Source organism: Tursiops truncatus, chromosome 2 (genome assembly GCF_011762595.2).
Source record: "Tursiops truncatus isolate mTurTru1 chromosome 2, mTurTru1.mat.Y, whole genome shotgun sequence".
NCBI lineage: Eukaryota > Metazoa > Chordata > Mammalia > Artiodactyla > Delphinidae > Tursiops > Tursiops truncatus.
In genome coordinates, this window is record NC_047035.1 from 21,688,449 (window position 1) to 21,713,400 (window position 24,952).

The 24,952-nt window shown below is 42.6% G+C and overlaps 1 protein-coding gene across 1 annotated transcript; it reads right to left on the minus strand.

Annotated features, from left to right (window-relative positions):
* Positions 1 to 23,533: 23,533 nt before the first annotated feature.
* Positions 23,534 to 24,066, minus strand: LOC117311188 (protein SREK1IP1-like). The gene is given in 2 exon segments (XM_073799918.1): positions 23,534 to 23,778; positions 23,780 to 24,066. Coding segments are annotated over 2 exon segments (468 nt in total). The 5' UTR covers positions 24,041 to 24,066; the 3' UTR covers positions 23,534 to 23,571.
* Between the last annotated feature and the right edge of the window lie 886 nt (positions 24,067 to 24,952).

The window sequence follows — 24,952 nt, forward strand, 5'->3', positions numbered from 1 at the left end:
GGCAATACCAAGCCTCAGAATTAAATCTGATTACTTTAGTCTATAGTTCCAACAGAAATTGTTTCAACATTTAGTCAACATGTGCTGGCATGTTCTAAGTGCCAGGCGTCATGCTATAGCGATAAACAAGACAAGAACTCTGCCGTCAGGAGCCTCAGAATTCAGTAGGAAGCAGACATGTTGGCTGGCAGTTACGATGCAGGGTAGTGTTGGATGTAACAAAGGCTTGTTCTAGATACAGTGGGAGCTCAGGACAAAGGGCCTAACCCTGCCTAAAGGTCAAGAAAACCTGTACAGAGGCCAAGGAGCTTAAGCTGATCCTACTTCAGTATCTGATTTTCACAATGAAAGAAAACGCATTTTTATGATTATATATTACCAATAAGACAATCATATAGAGAACTACTGTTAGTCTTGTGGTATGTTTCTGTTTAATTTTATACATTAAGATTTGTACATACAAATTTGGAATCACACAGTGACATGCGGCTGTCACTTAGCATGACAGCATGAGTTGTTCTCATGTGATGTAATAAAAATATATTTTAAAAAAATCTGTTCTTGCTCATTTTTAGGCTTCTTTGTATATTGTAATTCCTTTCTTAGAAGTCCCTTTGAAAAAAAATGGCAATCACGCCTAAAGAAACAAACAAAAACCAAGTCTTTGTTTGTTTGCTCCGTTTTTGTTGTTCACCTGACAGGAGTGAAGACAGATGAAGAGCCAAAATGATCCTGAGGACTGAATGTGGGCTGGAGACAAGGAGAAGGGAGTAGTGTCCCAGGCGACAAAGGCTGGGGATGCAAAGAAGCAGGCCTGGACCTGAAGAGCCCCTCCAGGGCGGGATTGCCCTCAGGCTTCATCCCTGCCTCCTAGATCTAGCAGGTCGTGATGTTGTTTTTGCTGGTAGAAATGCCTGGCCCCTTCCTATCTACACTAATGTTCTTCCCATTCCTAAACTGGACCATAGCAAGAAGGAAAGGGAAAATAACCTTTTGAGAGTGCAGTGCAGATCTGAACTAAGCGATTCAGCCTCCTGTCAGTGCTTTGCTTTAGCAGGGAAGTGCTTTGCAAGCAGTGCCTGGTTCAGCCTCATGGCAGCATCACAAGGTAAGTGTGTAGTATGATTCCATTAATAAGATGGAGAGCAGAGGGGCATATTGCAATCTGAATGATTCTGCCAAAGTCAGAGGCTAGGCCTGAGTGCCTGAGGTGGACACAGGGCTTCGAGAGTCTTCTATCTATGTTTGAATTTCCTACACGTGGGAACGTGCATTTAGTACTGAATATTATACTTGCCAACTGAAGTTCTTTAAAATCAGTCCAATGTAAATCTGTCATTTCACACACTGATACAACCGTCGTGTACCCTTTCCACCAAGAAGTATCCACCTGTGCCTCTTGGTCAGTGTCACAGGATGAGATTCTTTAAATATTCGGCACCTCCACACATCCTATTCCATCAGTCCTGCTCTATCAGGAGGTTAATAGATACAAAGGTGGCCGCAGTATGGAGTATTTAATATGACAGAGATTTCTCATATCCCTGGATCCCCTTGCTGCCCCTCCTGGTGCGGTGGCTAACCCGAGCTGGCACCTTCAAAAAAACAAAATATTTCAGTGGCACAAGAAGTATCTAGGTTAATAGCTGAAAATTTGTACTTGTTTTTCCCAAACAAAATGCTCAATAAGGCTCACAAAAAGAAATCCTTTAACCTATTACAAAAACTCAGTCAACAGAAGCAAATGGTAGCCCTTTGACAGAACCCAGCATGGAGCAGAAAACTGTATTCCCAATTCCTAGAGATTTAGCTGAAATGAAACATAGTATGCAGGAATGGGGTGACAGATATCAGAAGACTGGTGTTTGACAAGAGACATAAATGCTCTGCATTCTCTATAAGGCAATAAAAGCTGTTTTAATTCTGATCCAGAATTACAGACGTTCTCTATCTGCAAATCATCATCACCCCCTTTAACATCATTCTCACCAGATGTCATCTGCACTCTGTGTTGGACACTGAACAAAGGACCTGGGTCCCAATTTTGTGGGATCTTACCATCTTTGCTTTGCTACACTGACACCTATAGACCTAAAAATACATAAAGGCAGAAAAACGTGGAACAGCATAAGCAATTACAGGAATACAAATTTAGGATCAAAAGACTTGAATGATGGAGGTTGAAGACAGAATTATGAAATTCCATTTTCAGACTAATAGTATTGCACAGCACCAAATGTACAGGATGAGTGAATACTGAAACCCGCAGCTGATTATCCAGTGTTGCCATATATATATTCAGAAGAGTAGCATCAAAACATCTAAAAGACAGACTGACTGGCCTGGATTTCATCCAAACATGTCACTTTGAAAATCAGTTTTTCAAAGAAGATGATGTTTCAGGGGCTCTTAAAATGCTGGAAAGAAAAAATGATTAAGACTAACATCCACAAAGCAAACTGGAGTCAAGTTTTCAAGTTAATCAATGTTTATATCAGTGTAAGTGATAAAGCCATATTTGTCTAGTTCTGTTACCTGCCCAAGGGCACTACTGTCCTTACTGACCAAAGGAAGACAGAAGGGCCAGAGGTGCATCTAGCTTCACCTTGCTCAGCTAGAGCTACCTACGAAGGTGAACGTTTAGTAAGAGCCAATAGAGTAGGGGAGGGTATGGGGAAAGGAGCACAGCACAAGCATAGATCTGGTCCATGATGCATTCCCTGCTGTTACCAGGACAGAAATAATCCAGTCACCCCTCTGCCAGAGCGGTCTCTATGTGCCCCACACACATACACACACCATACACATCATACACTTTAAATTTCTGGGTTTCAGTCCCAAGCAAGAACAGCTAAATGGAGACGGGTGATTCTGTGGACATTTTTAATTTTCTGGCTGTCCACACTCCAGGCTCTTCACTTCCTAATATACTCAAAGGAAGTACACGTAAGGCCCCCACTGTGTCATAGACACTACCCCCACTGCGGAAGCTGAAGCAGCCAGAGCCTCCCTTCTTTCCACCCCTGCACAACCTAAAGTGGACAAATAACTTGGGGCGGGCTGATTGAGTGCTCCCAAAACACAGACTCTTGAGTGAGCATCACAAAGATGTCGGAACAGCAGAAGTCATTCTTTATGGCAAAAGTAGCAGCAAGAAGCAGACTAGATTGTCTTCCTGCTGGATCAGGAGCTCACTTCCTGTTCTCCCAAGCTCACTCTGTTCCTCCCCATCTTCCAAGCCCACTCCTTGAGACTCCTCTTCAATTTGAGAGACGCTAATATCCTTCCAATAAATGGTTTTTGGCTTACACTAGCAGAGTTGGTTTCTGCTACTTGCAGCTAAGAATTCTGACAGCATTACAAATTCTGAATCTCCCACAATACCCCCCTTGAACCTTGCCCAGCCTGGCAAGAACAATTCCTGATGGCAGCTCTCCATGCCCGGGCTCCCAGCTGCGTGGGAGCAACATCACACCAACAGCAAGCTCCCTAATTTCTTTCTTCATATTTCTTTGCCTTCCAATTCCTTTTCTGATGTACTTAATGCCTGAGAGATTTCTCTAAACTCTACCACTTGCTCCAAACATTCCTGCAACATAGAAGTCTTAGGAAATGATCTTTAGGAGACATTAAGGAGTTTACAACTGGACAAAATGCAAACTTTTCAATGTTTTAAATTCAGTGCATTCTCATCATGTACCAGAGCTGTTTTATTTAGTTAGATTTTCAGGGAATCCAGCTTCTATTTGTCAGGTTGACGGTGTTACTGCGTCCCTCTCTCACTGAGATGTTCAGAGTCTTAATTAGATAGTGAGTGTAAAGGGCTTTGACAGCATCAGATGAAAAGTGCTAATGAAATCCCTAGGGAATTTCTTCATTTTTGGCTCAAAAGACACAAGAAAATTAGAAAGCTTTAACAATCAAGTTAAGGTTTACAAGTAAACTTTTGGGGTTTTTTTATGTGTCTGTGTGTGGTATGGTACAAAGATTGAACTTGTTTTTTTGTGTTAATTTTTATTCTCCTAACTGTAAATAAGAGAGTCATGTTGAACCCCCCTGGCGGGACACATTAAATTTAAGTTCTCCATGATGGGTCTGTGGGATGTAAATAACCAAATTATTGTCTGCAGATCTAGAATGTTTTGAGCAAAGGGGAAACCTGCCCAGACTCATGTATTTAGTTAACACTTCTAAGGGGAAATCTGGGATCCAAATTTTAGCAGAGTTATGAAAGGAAACACCCCCTAAAATACACATCTCCTGCGTAGGGGGTCCCTTCCCTGAGATGGAGACAATATTCATTTGTTTCTTCGAGTTTGGACTTGGGGTTAATTTAAGTACTTCTCAGGAAGCCAAATCCTCTGCTTTGAGGCAGACAAATGATGATAGAGTAAACAGCTGTGTGCATGGACCCAAAGCCTTTTCGTTTAGGAGGAAAGGATGTGTGGAGAGGCAGTACTCTCCACGAGGCCCAACTCCACAAACAGTGACACTCACACACCCCAGGGAGGGAGGCAGAGGTTGACCCTGGAGTTAGGTGGGAGTAGCAGACTGGTGTGCTTGCCTGGCTGAGGGTGAGGCCGGATTAGAGTGAAGGGAAACCCAGCAGGCCCGACACAGCCGCCTTTCTAGGGAAGCTTTTTTTTTTTTTTTAATTTACTTACTTACTTACTTACTTATTCATTTATGGCTGTGTTGGGTCTTTGTTTCTGTGAGAGGGCTTTCTCTAGTTGCGGCGAGCGGGGGCCACTCTCCATCGCGGTGCACGGGCCTCTCACTATCGCGGCCTCTCTTGTTGCGGCGCAGAGGCTCCAGATGCGCAGGCTCAGTAGTTGTGGCTCACGGGCCCAGTTGCTCCACGGCATGTGGGATCTTCCCAGACCAGGGCTCGAACCTGTGTCCCCTGCATTGGCAGGCAGATTCTCAACCACTGTGCCACCAGGGAAGCCCCTCTAGGGAAGCTTTTGAAATGCAAAGCAATGCAAAACCCAATCTCTCCTTACATCCCAAACTGTTCACAACTACACTTTTTCCACTTCTTACCTTGTAGAAAAGGTTGGCTTAAAAAAAATCTTTGATTCCATGATTGAAAACAATTCCAAAGAACTCATTTAGGGAAACTGGAAACATATATGTGCAGTATATATCTGGAAAAAGACATGTTGGTCTCTTTTAAATACTGCCAGGTATTTTCACAAGAAAAACAAATATTTATTTGTTATACATAATAAGGTGTTATTTCAAATCACTGAGGGAAAGATAGAGCTGGGACAACTGGCTATCTTTCTGGAGAAAGTAATCTGAATCCCTATAGGGCTCTTTGTACCAAAATACATTCTAGATGGATCAAATATTTCAATACAGTTAATAATATATATTTGTAAAAAAAATTAAGTGAATTTTGTTTATAATCTTGAATGGCAAAATCCTTTCTAGACATGACACAAAATTCAGAAGCATAAAAGAAAAGACTGGTAAATTTAACTACATGAAATGTTAAATGCTTTGTGACCAAAATACAAAGTCAAAAGATGTGACAAACATGGACAATTTTTAACAAATGTGACAAACAGGTAATGTCATGAGGAAATTGAGATTCCTTACGAATCCATAAAGAGAGAAAGACAGAAACAATCTAATAAGAAAATCAGTAAAGGACCTGAGCCAGTAGTTCACAGAAAGTGAAATAAGATAAAATAGCTGCTAAATTTGGAAAAGGTTGAAACTCACTCATAATTAAAGAAATACAAATTTGACAAAAAATTAGTTTCTATTATCCTACCAAAGATGAAAGCTTTTGCTAATCCTCAGTGTTACCAAGGATGTGAAGAAATGGACATTCACACACACTACTGGTGAGACTGGGAATTGGTGCAATTTTTGAAAGGCAACTGGCAAGATCTAATAAACTTACACCTCTAGAAATTTATCCCACAGATATACAAATATAAACATAAGTAGACATTTGATACAGCATTATATGTAATAATCAAGATTCTGGCAGCCTCTGTATACCCATCAATAGGGAACTGGTCAAATAAATTATGGAAAACCTCTACAGTAGACTGCAGCCATTATAAAGATTGGGGTAGATCTATACGTACTACTATATACTACCCTATATTGGGGTAGATCTATACGTACTACTAAAAATAAACAGGGGCTCATCTACCACTTAAAATTAGTTAAATCAAAAGTTTTACTTGGGCTTCCCTGGTGGCGCAGTGGTTAAGAATCCACCTGCCAATGCAGGGGACACAGTTTCGAGCCCTGGTCCGGGAAGATCCCACATGCTGCAGAGCAACTGAGCCCGCGTGCCACAACTACTGAGCCCGTGTGCCGCAACTACTGAAGCCCACGTGCCTAGGGCCCGTGCTCCGCAACAAGAGAAGCCACCGCAACGAGAAGCCCGCACACCACAACGAAGAATAGCCCCCACTCGCCGCAACCACAAAAAAGCCTGCATGCAGCAATGAAGACCCAACACAGCCAAAAATAAAATAAAATAAAATAATTTTTTAAAAAGAAGCTCTATAAAAAAAAAAAAAGTTTTATTCAACAAATATATCCTGAGGGTAGAATATTAGTCAGACTCTGAGGATAGAAAGATGTCTACGATGCCAGCCCTGCCCTCCAGAAGCTTCCCTTATGTCTAGAGAGGTAGAGAGAGAGCCAGGCACCCAAATAAGTAATTGCCCACCTAGATGAGTGTGGTAGGAAAGACCCCATCCTTTGAGATACCCAATGCTTTCTCAAGCAGGACTCCAGAGTAACTCACACTGGACTCACTCAGACAAACCACAGCCTTTCTTGTGATCTCACCAGAAAGCAGAATAAAAACCCCAGGAGACGGGGTCTTCCCAGCTCCTCCAGGAATTGGAATCTAGCCACCCTTTGAAAAGACTCTGTCAGTCACTCAAAACATTAACCTTTGGAACTCATCTCTCAGATGGCCTGGGTCAAGGGATCCAGCTCTCAAATATGAGCCCACTCTCCACAGGAACCACAGGTCTATTAAGCCTTAGCTACGGAGCAATGACAAGGAAAAGGGAGAGTGACGGCCTGAGGCTTTCGTGACGGCAGAGGGGTCTCAGCTATGACTGTGTAACAAGAATTATTCGCAAAACACCATTGTCCCCTCCTCTAACCCCACTTGCGTGCTAACATCCGGCTTGGCAAAAGAGCTTGTTGGATAGTTATAAGGAATCACTCAGAAGCTGAGTGATTCCCCGGCTCCCCACACTTCTGAATGGCAGGACTCTAAAGTCTGCGTTCCTCCCCACGTGGCCCTGCTCTCAGGGGTCAAGGAACCATCCAGCATATAAAGACCAACCTGGCCCTTCAGAGCTCTGGGCCCCACGTGGGCCTTCCACCCGCAGCTCCTGGTGAGCACACACTTTGCTGCGAAGATCAGCAAATGGGACTGGTGAGGTGGTGTGGTCTGATCCTGCTGGGAATACGGCCTGTGCAAAGATCCAAATCAAAAGATTTCATGTACCGGGGCAGAAACTAAAGATGAGGAAACTTCCGCTAGGTTGGGCAGAGGAAAACGTCAGCAGCCCAAGTGAGCACAGCTTTCAGAAACAACCTTAGACTCTTTTCCTTCACACTATGTTATCTCCACAGGCCTCTGGAAGGGCCGCCTCTAAGTGACCAGCATGGAGTACCCCCCGCCTTCACGACCATTACCCAGAGAGCCACACAGAAATACTGTGAATGTCACAAATCAAGTGGGCAGGGTCAGCAGAGAAGTTCTCACTACTCTCCACCACCGGCACAGCAAAAACCCCTCAACAGGTCAAGACAGAAGACTGGAGAGAGGGAATCAAAGACCTGATCTTCTGTACCAGTGTAAGCAGACCTTGGACAAATCATAGTTTCTCTGGGACACAGTCACCGAATCTGCAAAATACAGCCTGCCTTACAAGCTATCAGGGTAAACTGAGACATTAGTGAATAAGCTGCATGAATGGAGTATCATATTAGCATCTACCCCTTGCTCCCAGGTAGCTGACACATACACTCCCTACCCTGGGAAACAGGTGCAAACCTCTCTCGGATATCATGACTTCATAGTCCAGAAGCAGGGAAATGCAGGATGTTATTCCTGCAGAATTTCTGTGCAAATTTTATATCTGTTTTTAACTCTGGGGGAGGCTCAGCAAATAACAAAAGAGAAAAGAGACTTATTTTACATTTGTCCTCAAAGAGAGAATAAATAAATTTCACAATTATTATTTAATTTTTCAACAGGGAATACCAAGTAAGGGGAGAGAGGAGTGTTACTGTGGCAGGATGCTGTAATAGCGTGGTGGTAAGAGCCTCTATAGTTTCTACTTCATAGGCTGCAGGAAGCACTTCAAAGATGTCAAGCACCTAGGAAGCACTTATACCTGCTCTATTATACATGGCCCCATTTTGTGCTGGGGAAAATGTGGCAGAGGTGATAACTTCCTCTTTCAGGCACAAGAAAGTGGAACAGTAGCCAGAGAAAGGATGATCCCCATTTCTCTCTCTCAAACCTACCCTTTTCTTTCATTTTCTACAGCATAGGGACAAAACCTCCTTACTGGTCTCCCTATCTCCTTGTCCTGCTCCAATCCTTCTTTATGGTTTTTTAATCATGTCTTTGACATTCTCAAAGGTCAGGTCAAAACTTACATTTTCCAAAATGTACTCCACTTCTACTTAGCATTTATAAACGCAGGTAGGTCCCTTCCCTCAGGCCTCTTCTATTCTCGGGCCCCACCCACTCTCAGGCCCCTCCTACTTTCAGGCCCCACCCACACTGAGGCCCCTCCTATTATCAGGCCCCACTCACCCTGCAGCCCTTCCCACTTTGGGATCCTCCCACTCAGAGGGGTACCTACTCTTTTCCTTTATGGTTCTGAACCAAGGCAATAACAAATTTCACCTTTATTTTCCACAACGTGCTGGAGACCAGGCTGTAGTACTTAACATGATTTTATTTTAGGTTCAGAGATAAAACTCAGATGCACAGAACAACTTGCAACTCCTAGATTTGGCCATCTGAAGGATTCCAAGCCCAGCCCCTTCTCAGAAATCCCCCGGGGTTTCTCTTCTCAGCAGGTCATCTTCCCTCTACCTTCTAGAGTGGTTCCAGCATGTCTAGGCTAGTCCATGACCAGGACTGGAGAAAAAATCCAGAGACGTCCCAGCTGAAGCCCTGCCATCTAAGAATTCGTTTTCTGCTGTTACTTAGGACTAATGAAAATGGAAATATATACTCTCTCCAAAAGAATCCCATCTCTACCCAGTAGGATGGCCTTGACCCCCAGTCACCAACAGGAAGGCTGTTCCAGAGCTGAGTCTGAGGAACATGCAGCATTAAAGATACAGTCTGGGATGCACTTCCCCATCTTAATCCAGCTCCTTTCTTATTGCCTTGCTCCAGTGCAAGGTAAAGATCACTCTTGCTGTCCTTCCTGCCCCCTTCCAGTCTCCCTATCTCCACAAGAACAAGTAATGCTCTTTAGCCATAGCCCATTCTAAATTAATACACAGAAAAGAAGCATTTTTCTAAAAGAAAGGGTCTTCGGAGATGCAAGAAGCTGACAACATAAACATTAGTTCCTCAGAGCCACAGCCTCTCAAACACATTTTCTGATTATGATGTGCATTACATTTACCTAATAAAATTGTATATTTGTGTTCTTTCTAGAACAAAGAAACAGGCTACCTTTAAAAGTGTACTCCAGTCATTATTTTGTGCTAGAGAGAAAATTGCTTGGAGCTTGAAATGCAGGTTTATCCGCTTTTGTCACTTCCCTCTAGGTTTTGAGACTCTTAGGCAGATTTCAGCCAAGACTCAGATCACAGTACTCCGTGCTTCTCATCTTGCCAGGTTTCTCTGCTAAACGGAAGCACAGAGCTCAGGAATGACAACTCAGACCGGACCTTACTGCAGCTGAATATCTGTTTTCCTCCCCACAACTTGTTCTATAGATGGTTGCTTTTTCAGTCTGCAAGCGATAACTGAACTTCCTGAAAAACCCATACTTAGCCTCTTCAGCTAGAACTTCCTATTTTACCCTACGTAGAGGTTCAGAACAAGCCTCCCCAAAATGTGTCACTTTTGTATGAGAATTACTTTGAGCTAAAGGCAATTGAGACCTCATGGATTCAAGAGAAACTACTGCCTCTCCCGTAACTACCTAGAAGAATTTAAATTGGGGATTTTTCCCAGAAAAGAGTTATTACTGGAGATAAATTTATCTAAGTGGCCCCATCTATATGGCAGGGCAAACAACTAATTACCAAACAACTACTTTTCTTCTTATCGTTCTGTGAATGGTCCTCCTGTCCTTGGAAGTACCAGGCCCCTATTCCATTCCTTAGCTCAGGATGGCATATATACCTCGTTTTATCTTTCTTTCCCTCACCCTTTCATGCATGTGAGGTCTCTGACCCTCTTTATGTATGTGGGATTCCCTTACGGATGTAAGGCCAGCTGGCCCGGGTAAGAGGAAGCATCAGGTTCGAGGAAGAGGAGGCGTTGAGGCAGAACTTTCTCACCTGTTCTGAGAATCAACAGAGACTCCCCCCCGACTTCCTGCCCCAAGGACGGGGGCGGGGGGAGACTCAAACCCCTGAAAGTAAGCCAGTCAACACCTAGCCCGGCCGTAGCTTCACCAAATAAGGAATCACCCTGCATAGCAAACCACCCCTCCCTTACACCCCAATAAAAATCTCCCACGCCTAGGACCGGGCGCGACTTCTCTGGCCCCCTTTCCTCGGACCAGTGAACCTCGCCCGGGAGTGCTCCCAATAAAGCTTGCTTAAAGCTTGTTTCTGTCTGATGGTGCCGTTTGTTATAAACCGACCTTACAATGGATAGAATTAAATTTGATTTTCTCCTCTTAATCTGTCTCAGATCAGTTTAACTCTTAGACCAGCCAGAAGAAACTAGAAGCGTTCCTTCCCTAGAAGGGTAAGTTTTCTTCCTCCCCAACACCTACTTTAGAGCACATGAAGTGCCTGATGATACCAGCCTTTGATATTTCCAAACATTGGGAAGGGCAAAGTCTTCCTGTCCCCAAAGCAAAATGCCTTATATAAATGAACAATCTCGCCCTAGGCAAAGTTCTTATTTCGACACGAATTATATAGAAGGAGGAAGGGAAGGCCTCAACACACAAATGAGCAACTTTTTAAAAAGCTTTCAGAATCTAACGTAAATTTCATTAAGAAAAGTAATGGGGAGGCTTCCAGGAAGATGGCGGAAGAGTAAGACGCGGAGATCACCTTCCCCCTCACAGATACACCAGAAATACATCTACACGTGGAACAACTCCTACAGAACACCTACTGAACGCTGGCAGAAGACCTCAGACCTCCCAAAAGGCAAAAAACTCCCCACGTACCTGGGTAGGGCAAAAGAAAAAAGACTAAACAGAGACAAAAGGATGGGGATGGGACCTGCACCAGTGGGAGGGAGCTGTGAAGGAGGAAAGGTCTCCACACGCTAGAAGCCCCTTCGCGGGCGGAGACTGCGGGTGGCAGAGGGGGTAAGCTTCGGAGCCGCGGAGGAGAGCGCAGCAACAGGGGTGCGGAGGGAAAAGCGGGGAGATTCCCACACAGACAATCAGGGCCGACCGCCACTCACCAGGCCGAGAGGCTTGTCTGCTCCCCCGCCGGGGCAGGTGGGGCTGGGAGCTGAGGAGCGCAGGGAGAGGACTGGGGTTGGTGGCGTGAACACAGCCTGCAGGGGGTTAGTGCGCCACGGCTAGCCGGGAGGGAGTCCGGGGAAAAGTCTGGAGCTGCCGAAGAAGCAAGAGGCTTTTTCTTCCTTCTTTGTCCTGGTGCGCGAGGAGAGGGGATTAAGAGCGCTGCTTAAAGGGGCTCCAGAGACGGGCGCCAGCCGTCGCTATCAGCGCGGACCACAGAGACGGGCATGATACGCTAAGGCTGCTGCTACCGCCACCAAGAAGCCTGTGTGCGAGCACAGGTCACTATCCACACCTCCGTTCCGGGGAGCCTGTGCAGCCCGCCACTGCCAGGGTCTCGTGATCCAGGGACAACTTCCCCAGGAGAACGCAAGGCGCGCCTCAGGCTGGTGCAACGTCATAGGCCTCTGCTGCCGCAGGCCCGCCCCACACTCCATGCCCCTCCCGCCCCCCCCCCCCCCCCCCCCCCCCCCCCCGCCTGAGTGAGCCAGAGTACCCGAAGCAGCTGCTCCTTTAACCCGTCCTGTCTGAGCGAAGAACAGACGCCCTCCAGCGACGTACACGCAGAGGCGGGGCCAAATCCAAAGCTGAGCCCCGGGAGCTGTGAGAACAAAGAAGAGAAAGGGAAATCTCTCCCAGCAGCCTCAGAAGCAGCAGATTAAAGCTCCAATCAACTTGATATACCCTGCATCTGTGGAACACCTGAATAGACAACGAATCATCCCGAATTAAGGAGGTGGACTTTGAGAGCAAGATTTATGATTTTTCCCCTTTTCCTCTTTTTGTGAGTGTGTATGTGTATGCTTCTGTGTGAGATTTTGTCTGTATAGCTTTGCTTCCACCATTTGTCCTAGGGTTCTATCCATCCACTTTTTTTTTTCTTTTTCTTTTTTTTTATTTTTTTTCTTAATAATTATTTTTTATTTTAATAGCTTTATTTTATTTTATCTTACTTTATTTTATTTTACTTTATCTTCTTTCTTTCTTTTTCCCTTCCTTCCCTCCTTCCTCCCTCCCTCCCTCCTTTCTTTCTTTCTTTCTTTCTTTCTTTCTTTCTTTCTTTCTTTCTTTCCCTCCCTCCCTCCCTCCCTCCTTCCTTCTTTCTTTCTTTCTTTCTTTCTTTCTTCCACTAATTCTTTCTTTCTACTTTTTCTCCCTTTTATTCTGAGCCATGTGGATGAAAGGCTCTTGGTGCTACAGCCAGGAGTCAGTGCTGTGCCTCTGAGGTGGGAGAGCCAACTTCAGGACACTGGTCCACAAGAGACCTCCCAGCTCCACATAATATCAAATGGCGAAAATCTCCCAGAGATCTCCATCTTAACACCAGCAGCCAGCTTCACTCAACGACCAGCAAGCTACAGTGCTGGACACCCTATGCCAAACAACTAGCAAGACAGGAACACAACCCCACCCATTAGCAGAGAGGCTGCCTAAAATCATAATAAGTCCACAGAAACCCCAAAACACACCAACAGACGTGGACTTGCCCACCAGAAAGAAAGATCCAGCCTCACCTGCCAGAACACAGGCACTAGTCCCCTCCACCAGGAAGCCTACACAACCCACTGAACCAACCTTAGCCACTGGGGACAGACCAAAAACAACGGGAACTATGAACCTGCAGCCTGCAAAAAGGAGACCCCAAACACAGTAAGATAAGCAAAATGAGAAGACAGAAAAACACACAGCAGTTGAAGGACCAAGGTAAAAACCCACCAGACCTAACAAATGAAGAGGAAATAGGCAGTCTACCTGAAAAAGAATTCAGAATAATGATAGTAAAGATGATCCAAAATCTTGGAAATAGACTAGACAAAATGCAAGAAACATTTAACAAGGACCTAGAAGAAATAAAGATGAAACAAGCAATGATTAACAACACATAAATGCAATTAAAAATACTCTAGATGGGATCAATAGCAGAATAACTGAGGCAGAAGAACGGATAAGTGACCTGGAAGATAAAATAGTGGTAATAACTACCGCAGAGCAGAATACAGAAAATAAAATGAAAAGAACTGAGGACAGTCTCAGAGACCTCTGGGACAACATTAAACGCACCAACATTTGAATTATAGGGGTTCCAGAAGAAGAAGAGAAAAAGAAAGGGACTGAGAAAATATTTGAAGAGATTATAGTTGAAAAATTCCCTAATATGGGAAAGGAAATAGTTAATCAAGTCCAGGAAGCACAGAGAGTCCCATACAGGATAAATCCAAGGAGAAATACACCAAGATGCATATTAATCAAACTGTCAAAAATTAAATACAAAGAAAACATATTAAAAGCAGCAAGGGAAAAACAACAAATAACACACAAGGGTATCCCCATAAGGTTAACAGTTGATCTTTCAGCACAAACTCTGCAAGCCAAAAGGGAGTGGCAGGACATATTTAAAGTGATGAAGGACAAAAACCTACAACCAAGATTACTCTACCCAGCAAGGATCTCATTTAGATTTGATGGAGAAATTAAAACCTTTACAGACAAGCAAAAGCTAAAAGCAAAAGCAGCTCAATAACAAAAAAACAAACAACCCAATCCAAAAATGGGCAGAAGACCTAAATAGACATTTCTCCAAAGAAGATATACAGACTGCCAACAAACACATGAAAGAATACTCAACATCATTAATTATTAGAGAAATGCAAATCAAAACTACAATGAGATATCATCTCACACCAGTCAGAATGGCCATCATCAAAAAATCTAGAAACAATAAATGCTGGAGAGGGTGTGGAGAAAAGGGAATACTCTTGCACTGCTGGTGGGAATGTGAATTGGTACAGCCACTATGGAGAACAGTATGGAGGTTTCTTAAAAAACTACAAATAGAACTACCATATGACCCAGCAATCCCACTACTGGGCATATACCCTAAGAAAACCAAAATTCAAAAAGAGTCATGTACCAAAATGTTCATTGCAGCTCTATTTACAATAGCCCAGAGATGGAAACAACCTAAGTGTCCATCATCGGATGAATGGATAAAGAAGATGTGGCACATATATACAATGGAATATTACTCAGCCATAAAAAGAAACAAAATTGAGCTATTTGTAATGAGGTGGATAGACCAAGGGTCTGTCATACAGAGTGAAGTAAGTCAGAAAGAGAAAGACAAATACCGTATGCTAACACATATATATGGAATTTAAGAAAAAAAGATGTCATGAAGAACCTAGGGGTAAGACAGGAATAAAGACACAGACGTACTAGAGAAAGGACTTGAGGATATGGGGATCGTGAAGGGTAAGCTGTGACAAAGGGAGAGAGAGGCATGGACATATATACACTACCAAACGTAAGGTAGATATCTAGTGGGAAGCAGCCGCATAACACAAGGAGATCAGCTCAGTGCTCTGTGACCACCTGGAGGGGTGGGATAGGGAGGGTGGGAGGGAGGGACACATGTAGGGAAGAGATACGGGAACATATGTATATGTAAAACTGATTCACTTTGTTATAAAGCAGAAACTAACACACCATTGTAAAGCAATTATACTCCAATACAGATGTAAAAAAAAAAAAAGTAATGGAAATTTTATGGCTGGTGCACAGATAAATTCATTGCTGCCTCTTAATTCATCAAGCACACATACAAGAGTGTATGCCAAATTAATTGGAACTAACAGCCTCTTAGAAACTCTAACCAGCTGCAGACTCAGGGTAAACTAGTTGGAACGAAACAAAGAACCCCTCCTCCTCTTCATCCCCCTTCTTCTCCCAGCTGCTGATTTGAATTAAAGGTTAAGCTTTCTCAACTCTAAAAATGTTGAACAATTTTGGTCTTCCATGACTGCCAAGCACTCAGCTGCTGTTCAGACCCAAGCAGGGTCCCAACTAACACAAATGAGGTTTCTTTGGGTATTAGGAATCCCAATTCTATTTTGCCATTGCTATAAAGACACAACTGAAGAATTCTTGAAAAGGAGGATGTTCTAACTAACACACTTATGTTAGATATTGTTCTGATCCAGATGCACAGGTTAGGGGAAGGAAAGTTGAATGATTCACTTCTCATTACTCTCTAGGATAACTTGGAAAGAAAGCCCTTAACCTCTTCTTTCAAGCTGATGCTTTAGTTCTTAGTCATGGTTTCTAAACCAGCCATTCAGCAGATCCAACAAGAGAACCAAAGTGACTCTAAAAGTCATTACAAGTATTTGTTTTTAAAAAAACATGGAGGCCATGCCCTCCCGAAAGCAAGTCAGCACTACCTACCTTAATCTAAAATAAACTGTCAGGCAGTTGTAAATATTATTTTATTAGTAAATATTATTCATAATTAATAATATTTATTTGAGGGCTTAGTCTATGCAAGGCACTGTGCTAAGCCTTATACACGTATTATCTCATTTAACCATCACAACAACCTGATGAGATCAGTAGTATTATAATTCCCATTTTAAAGATGAGAAAACTGACACTCAGAGAAGTTACATGACTTATCCAAGCTCAGACAGCTAGCATATTTGTTCCAACCCAAAGTTACATTGCTCGGCCATCAAATGATGGCCTGATAGGTAAAGGTTGAAGGCAGAAGCCTGCAGGTTTTTGTCCTCAGAGAAACCACAGAGGATTTGGATAAGCCAACAGAGCAGCTTTGTTTTAACAATATTTTATACTATTTTACAATATTTTTATAATCATATATATAGTATATATTTGTAATATATATTTATATTTATAGATATTTATAATTATTTTTATAATAATTTATAATATTTTAACAATACAAGGTGGGTTTGGTCAGAAAGTATCAAGACTGGATTTTGATCCTCCTGTTTGGGATCCAGATTTGATCTCTGAGGCTTTCATCCTCCTATAATAGCTTTCTTCAGGTTCACCCACATGGAGTAGGGAGAAAACTTCCACATGGTTCTAAAAGGTACTCATTTGGGGTTATTTGTCTCAGAAAGTAAAGACGACATGGAAACTAACAACTCCTTACTTTCAGTTACTAGAAGTACTGGGCAGTTACCATAGGAGGGGAAAGTCTTCGGAGGAAACAACTCCCTAATTTAGGTGACCTGTTCCTTTTGTCCCTCCCCCCATGGGAAGGTCTCAGCTTCCAGAAGGCATCTTTGGGGTAGTGACATTCTGAGCCAATATTGTCCATGGACTGGGGCAGCCTGTTAAAAGTTTGAGGAAGCTTTCCCAAAAAGGGATAAAAATGAACAAATCCTGAATAAGAAGTTATTTTTACTTGCATGATTTTATCAGTTTATCAATATGATAAACATTTGCTGATTGCTTTCTATATGCCAGGTTCAAGGCAAGATGAGTAATCCTAAGTGATTTTTTTCCCCTTTAAATGAAGAGAGTGATGATTTGAATAAGAAATTATAGTCATTTTAAATAAGGGGTTTCTGGGTTGGAACACACAGGTAAATGATTTGATTAGTCTATACTTTTTCAAAGATATATCTAATTGGGACTCTGGAGAATTGATAACTTCAGACTTGCAGTGTTTTGTGTATTTGTTTGTTTTAATTGTGTTTCTGGGTGACTGCTTAATTAGCCACTTGTAGAGAGGGGCAAGAAAGCAAATGCATACTGAGTTTGTTTCAGTGGTGGTTTTGGTGGGGCCTCTATATCAGACAGAAATACATTTCTCTGTAGGTATAAGAAAATCGAATTAACAGTGGCTTAAACATATAAGGTATTTGTCTCACAAAACAGGAAGTCTGAAAGTACTTCCAGGGCTGACAGAGAAGCTCAAAATTGCCATCAGATACCAAATCTTCTAGCTTTTTCTCTACCATCCTCATGCCAATTGTCTTCTGGTGTCCAAAGGGCTGCTACATTGCCAACCATCATGTCTGAGTTCCAGAAAGGAATAAGGAAGAAGAGACACCAGCAGATTTCCACTTATATCTCATTGGCCAACACTATCACATGGCCACCCGTGACTTCAAGGAAGACTAGAAAATTAATATTTGTTTGTTGTTGTTGTTGTCTTAACAGCCTCTCTATTAGAGTCAGAAAAAAAAAGAGGAGACTGGAAATGAAACGCTAGTCAGTTACGAAAATCTGTCACTCCTCTCACCTATAAAGAGAGGCCATTTTTTAGGGTTCCTAGATATTTTTTAAAGGAATATGAAAAAAGAGGGAAGTTGCAAGAAATGTAGTATAGTTTAAATGTATATATTATTTTTATTATCCAACAAGAAAGGTTTTTTTCAATGTAGTAACTATAGGTAGAATCTCATTTGGTGCTACCAGCCTTTGAGTGGTCAGGCCAAATGGTGCCCTGCCTTCCCAGTGCTCCCCCAGACCTCCACAGCAAGCCCTGGTTAAGGGCCTCAAAAGCTGTAAACAACAATCAATGTCCTCAAGAAAAATTCGTCACGACAGTCTTTGCCACATAAACCAGAAGAAGGGAATATGAAATCAAAAGGACAGAGAAAGCTCTTGAAAAGGTCTATAAATTATAAAGAGAGATCACTTAATAATGTTCACAAAATAAGAAAGGATAACCCTAAAATACTGGGGGGAGATTATGACTTAAATGTTACTTTGAAGAAAATCACATATTTTTGCTTTATGCAATTTCCAAATGAGTGTCCCTTTATTTTTTTCCTTGGTGTTGGTTAGGTTTTATTTTAACAGGATGTTTCCTCTTCATTTGTTTTTCAAAATATCAGTTATATCAATATTAGAAGTGTAAACAGGTGCAAAATATACAGCACATAGAAACAATCTACTTAACTAGCCTATTGCCTAATAAAAGTACGCACAAGGGAGCTGCATAAACAGAAGCCATGGTCTTCCCCTCCTTGAGAAACAAGTTCCCCACAGGACAAGGAACCAGCGGCTCCTTCAGCAAAATGGGAATGGATACTCATGGAGAGTCCTTCTCAGAGTCATCTAGAACTGTGTGGCACAGTAGCCATGAGCCACATATGGCTCTTGAGCGCTTGAAATGTGACTGGTCCAAACTGAGATGAGCTGTAGGTGTAAAATGCATCCTAGATTTCACAGACTTGGTAAGAAAAAAAAAAGGTAAGATATCTCATGAGTAATTTCTTATGTTGAATACATGTTGAAATATAAACAGTTTGGACATAGGGAATTAAATAAAACATTGTTAAAATTAATATCACCTGTTTCTTTTTGATTTTGTAGTGTAGCTAATAGAAAATACAAAATTACATATGTGGCTCATATTTGGGTCTTACATTATATTTTTATCATACAGTGCTGATCTAGAAGGATGACAGCTTATAAAAGTCCATCTGTAACAGATGTTGTTGATGTCCTGCCCCATGTCCCCGTGGCACATTTCTGAATTCACCAGCAGCCTCCAAGGACACTTACATGCATGCCAGCAGGTTCCCAACACCCCCCATCAAGGAGATGTCTTTCTGCTTCTCTGCCTGAAGGCCTGCTCGAGGGCCTAGGAGCTTGTCAGGGCAGCTGAGAAGGGTCCAGGACGTAATGCTCCCAGGAGCGACCCTCAACCGAGAAGGGATGGTGAAAAAACTGTCTTCAGCAGTCCCTCTGTGGAACAATTCTGAAGTGTGTTCTACAGTCTCTCAGGGGGTCTCCAGCAGGATTGAGCCCCCAATGCCCACAGCAATAGCTTGCTCACTAACACAGATTTTGATTTTTCTCCTTTCCGACCTTACCTTCCCTCACTCATGTTTCCTGGGATCACCTCCCAAATAAACTCCCTGAGCCCCCCAGTGTTTGTCTCAGCTCTACTTCAGGGGGATCAAATCAAGAGAACTCTTCAAACGTTTTCACGATCCCTCCTTCTAGGACCCAAGCCAAGTATCCTTTGACTTAACAACACACACAGAGCTCTTCTTCCTGCACTATTATCAGAGCTGTCTCTAATTACTATTGTTTTCCATCAATTCATTTAGGATTCCATTGTTAATGGCTTTTAAAAACAAACAAAAAAGATTCTAGTATAGCTGATTCGCTTTGTTATACAGCAGAAACTAACACACCATTGTAAAGCAATTATACTCCAATAAAGATGTTAAAAAAGAAAAAAGATTCTGCTCTAATTAAACAAATAGTGAATCATTTGAGTTTGCTTATTTTTTTCTTTCCAAGTAATTTGCTTACATTTGAACTGTACTTATGTATTGTTGTCTTAATTATCAAGTCATTAAGGACAGTGATGTGGCACTTTGAAACATTTTGTTCTGCTTGGGGGCAATGGCAAGTTCTTTGACCTGACAGAATCAAACTGCAGAAGACTCTCAAACACGTTTCTCATCTGATCTGCAAAAAAAACGGTCACGGCCAGCAGGGCAGCAGTGGTGGTAGGGGACAGTCACCATTCCCTGGGCTCTTTGAACACAGATCAAACAGCAGGTACAGCAGTAGGGTGTTCTGGATGCCCTGACCTGCAACACAACCCTTGCTGTCTGATCCTATGCTGCTTTGATAGTATGATATAGTTTAAAAAAAAAAAAAAAAAAGGCTTTAGAGTCCAAAAGATCCAGGTCCAATCCTGTCGCCACAACTTACCAGTGTGACATTCTTCCAATCACTCATTCTTTCTGAGCCTCAGTTTCCCGATCAGTAGTATGAGGATGGGGCCTATCCAAGAGTGGGCATAAGGGACATTTGGCCCACATTTAAAAGAGACTTATGTTTAGATTGTTTATACTGTCTTCAAATAAAATCTGTATGTGGATAAATTTTTTTAAGGTTTTAAAAAAAACACCTACTTTTTAATATACTTTTCAGTATTTCTTCAGTCATTTGTACACTAGCAACCTTCAATGCATCCCAGACCTCTCTTGACCCATTGTGACGAGAATAACAGTTCCTATCTGCCCAACAGTCCCTTTCATCAATTCACAGGGAGCATTAGAAAACATGAGACTTGTTCCAAACCACCTGTCCTTTCTTTCTTCCCGTCAAGCTCCACACACACCTCTCCCTGAGGCCTTCCCACTGCGGCCTTTTCGCAATCCCTGGAGTCCCCTGTACTCTATCTTTTCTCTTCTGTCTGGCTCTCAAACTAGACATTCATGGACTGTCATTCCAGGAATGAAGAGTTGGTGCAGCCTCAGAACGTTCTCCCTCGTGAATTATCTCTATGGAAGGCCCTGGCAGTCTCTTTCCAAACTCCTAGAACTAGACCCTGGGCTCTCTATCCCTGTTAGATAATGTATCCAGCAAGTCTCTGGCATGTAGTACTCAATCATCCCTAGGTTCTCCTCTCTTGTACCTAATAACGTTTCTACTGGCCTGAAATCTTCTCAGGAAGCTGGGACTTTATTCAGTGTTTCATTTAATCAGAAATAATTATTGAGTGCCTAAGAAGTGCAGAGCACTTTGCTAGATTCTAAAATAAGGAAGAAAGCTCCCCGGGTGGCACAGTGGTTGAGAGTCCTCCTGCCGATGCAGGGGACACGGGTTCGTGCCCCGGTCCGGGAAGATCCCACATGCCACGGAGCGGCTGGGCCCGTGAGCCATGGCCGCTGAGCCTGCGCGTCCGAAGCCTGTGCTCCACAACAGGAGAGGCCACAACAGTGAGAGGCCCGTGTACCGCAAAAATAAATAAATAAATAAATAAAATAAAATAAGGAAGAAAAGAGAACAGCTACTAAGAAGTTTAAAATGTAGCCACTTGTCCTTCCAGGAATTTACATCTAGTTGTCTCTAGTACAGGGAACCCTATTAGCTTCTCAATAACAGCTCGTTAAATGAATAACATATACACAATGAAAAGTTAAAAAATTATTGTTAGGGTTTTAATAAAGCTTAAGATGCTCTTGTCAAAGGCACCTAGTAATGCCCAAATCCTGCCAGCCTCCCTTCCCCACCTTGAGATCCCTCACACAAGGGACAATGACAAATAGGAATGGAAGATCTATGCTATCTTTAATTAACTGGAATTATGCTCTAAACTCCTCTGAAGAGTTGTTTGAAAGCCTGAAGGGTGCACATGTTCTACCTGAAGGCCAAATGGGCCTTTGCCATCTTCCTAAACCCAAACCCAAATCTTGGGATTGCATCACCTTCTGGCTGGAGGCATATTGTACAGGGCAGAGACCCTGAGCACTCATGGGAGAGGGGGAAGAGAGAGAGTAAAGCTGGCTGCACCTACCAAGGCCACCTCTCCAAGCTCTGGTTCAGTGACTGAGGTCACTGAAGGGAAGAAGTACCTGAGGCTTTTTGACACACGGTTGCCCTGACCCTAGTAAACATGGCCCTATTGGTGGACAGAAATTTCATCTCTCTTTCCCCTATGCGAATATGAAGCAATACATCATTAATTGATAAGAAAATGGCAGACAGAGAACACTATAAAACTCAAAGAGTGAATTCACTTTGAGCCAGAATAATAAAAGAGGTAATGAGATATTATTTGACAGAATTGCTCTTGCCTTAAACATAGAAGAGTTCCTCCCATCAAGGAAGGCCAGAGACCAACCTACTCCTCCCCTTCTCCCCCAGAACCTGCACATTCTTACAAGGGAGCTGCTGTGTACTATTTCTCACCCCTTACAATCTCAATAAATACTTGCTCAATGAACAGCCCAATTCTGCAGTCAATTACCAGCAAGTTTACAAGCTGATCCTTCTTTAAAACATACATGCAAGATGGGAGCTACGTGGTTGTTTAATGAAATTCTTCTCACAACGTCTTTCTGGGTATTTTCCATAATTAAATTGTCTACAGACAGAACAAGGATGGCTGCTTCTATTAGCATGTGGCATTTCGTAGACACCTTTTTTTTTTTTAATATGTTCACATTTATAAAAAATTTCCACATTACTCATAGAAACAAGCGTCATAAAATTTACATACCAAATACAATAAAAATCAGTTCTAGGGCTTCCCTAGTGGCGCAGTGGTTGAGAGTCCGCCTGCCAATGCAGGGGACACGGGTTCGTGCCCTGGTCCGGGAAGATCCCACATGCCGCGGAGCGGCTGGGCCCGTGAGCCATGGTCGCTGAGCCTGCGCATCCGGAGCCTGTGCTCCGCAACGGGAAAGGCCACAACAGTGAGAGGCCCGCGTATCGCCAAAAAAAAAAAAGTTCTAATGAAGATTTAGCTGTTATCCTCCTAAATAAAAAGTTCTGTGTTTGAGGTATCTCTTTAAGACATACCAATATGGCATATTTGTAAAACAACTCAGGAGTCTATCTTAAAAATCCTGCCCAACACATCATCATCTCTACGAGACCTACTAGTAGGCTGAACTAGACTTGTCTTTTTAAGCAAGGAAGAAATATTTTGTTACAAAAACCAAGGAGGCAGGTACTAGAAACTCTGCATCTCAGAAAACAGTGACATTGTTATAAATACTTTCATTATCAACTTCCTGCTGATGCCATTCATTTAAAAGGTTCTGGTCAAGACCAATAAAGCAGCTTCATCTCCTGGGACATCTGAAAAAAGCCAAGATTTAAAAACAACAGTAAAGAACTTCACTTTCTTTATACATTATCATAGGATATAAAGCTATGAAATTTTTCAGTGTCAAGCGCAAAGCATTATCCCCTACCTCACTTTAACACTGGACGATGGACACTTAATTCAGCAGTACTCATTAACTGCTACGTAGATTGCCTGTGTTGACTGTAGTAAAGCCATTTACGATCAACTTATGAAGTAATAACACTAGCCAGACACACACACAGAGGAATACCAAAAACAATGAGTTTTGTTGCACAAATATCCATACTTGGGCCCTGGCTATCAAGTAATAAGACTGATTCAATACTCTATAATCACAGTACACTAAAATACTGCCAGACAGTAATAGCCCCATATATGAAAAAATGTCTATATGGAAAAGGCTGTGATTTATTGCAAAGCATAATTATACAGCAAATTTCAAGGAAAGTCTAACAATTTTCAAAACCAAATTTTTAAATTTAATGGTTCAGGCCAAAGTCTCAGTTACTTTTTGGAGATTTCAGAACTATTAGGGGCAGAGGAATGCTTTTCCTTTTTTCTCTTCTTTTTGTCCTTTTTGTGATGCTTCCCCTTTTTTGACTTACTCTTTTTCTCTTTTTTCTTTTCTTTCTTCTGATATTTTTGTTTCTTTTGTTTTGAAGTGTCCTCTTCAGTGGAACTGGATGAATAAGACCTTTTCCTTTTTTTTTTGCAACTTGATTTTCTCTTTGCTTTTTGCTTTTTTCTTCTCCTCTTCTTCATTTATTCTTTTTTCTTGTAATGCTTGCAGTTTATTCAGTTCTTCATTCTCTTCATCACTCTCCTCACTACTTGTGCTGCTGACATCCAAAATTATGTCCCTTCTGGGGTCTACTCAGTGAAAATTGCGGCATTCAAAAGTCAGGTGACCAGGATAGACACATTTTTTACAGCCTGCTCGGACACTGTTCTTGTTGCAACCTGGAACTGCCATGGCACTGGTAAGAGGGGTCGCGGGACCCCTGGGCTTTCGAGAGGGCACTCGCTTCCCACTGGCTGCAAGGACAACACACAGCTAGGGCGGCTTCTTCCTCCCACCCACGCCATGGCACCCAGGTGACAGTCAGGGAAGGCCCTAAAAGTCTCCGGCGATAGCGGAACCAAGTAGCTGCTGCTCACGTAGACACCTTTGAATGAAATGTAACAAAGCACTTTAAACCAATGTTCACTAGCTGTGCAGTTTTGAGAGCAACACACTCTACCTTTCTTAAATGAAAGAGTTCAAGCAATCTAAACATGCCTAAGAAGTACTGAATAATCCTTGTTCATAAAATAGTATGGAAAATGTCATCCTTTGACAAAAATTAATTTTTAAAATGTTCTCTTTTTATTTTATTTAATTAACGTATGTAGAGAAATATTACATTTCATGTTAGCTAGAGGAAATGCCTTAAAATTTCTGGGATGCCAACTCCCTTTATCTATTCTATCCCATTCTTTTTTTTTTTTTCTTTTGGCTGCGTCGGGTCTTAGCTGTGGCACATGGGATCTTCACTCAGGCATGCAGGATCTTTTTCATTGCAGTGCGTGGGCTCCTCTCTAGTTGTGGTGCACGGATTTTCTCTCCCTAGCTGTGGTGTGTGGGCTTAGTTGCCCCGAGGCACGTAGGATCTTAGTTCCCCGACCAGGGATTGAACCCACATACCCTGCATTGGAAGGAGGATTCTTTACCACTGGACCACCAGGGAAGTCCCTCTAACCGATTCTTTTTTTTTTTTTTTTTTTTGCAGTACGCGGGCCTCTTACTGTTGTGGCCTCTCCCGTTGCGGAGCACAGGCTCCGGACACACAGGCTCAGCAGCCACGGCTCACGGGCCCAGCCGCTCCGCGGCATGTGGGATCTTCCC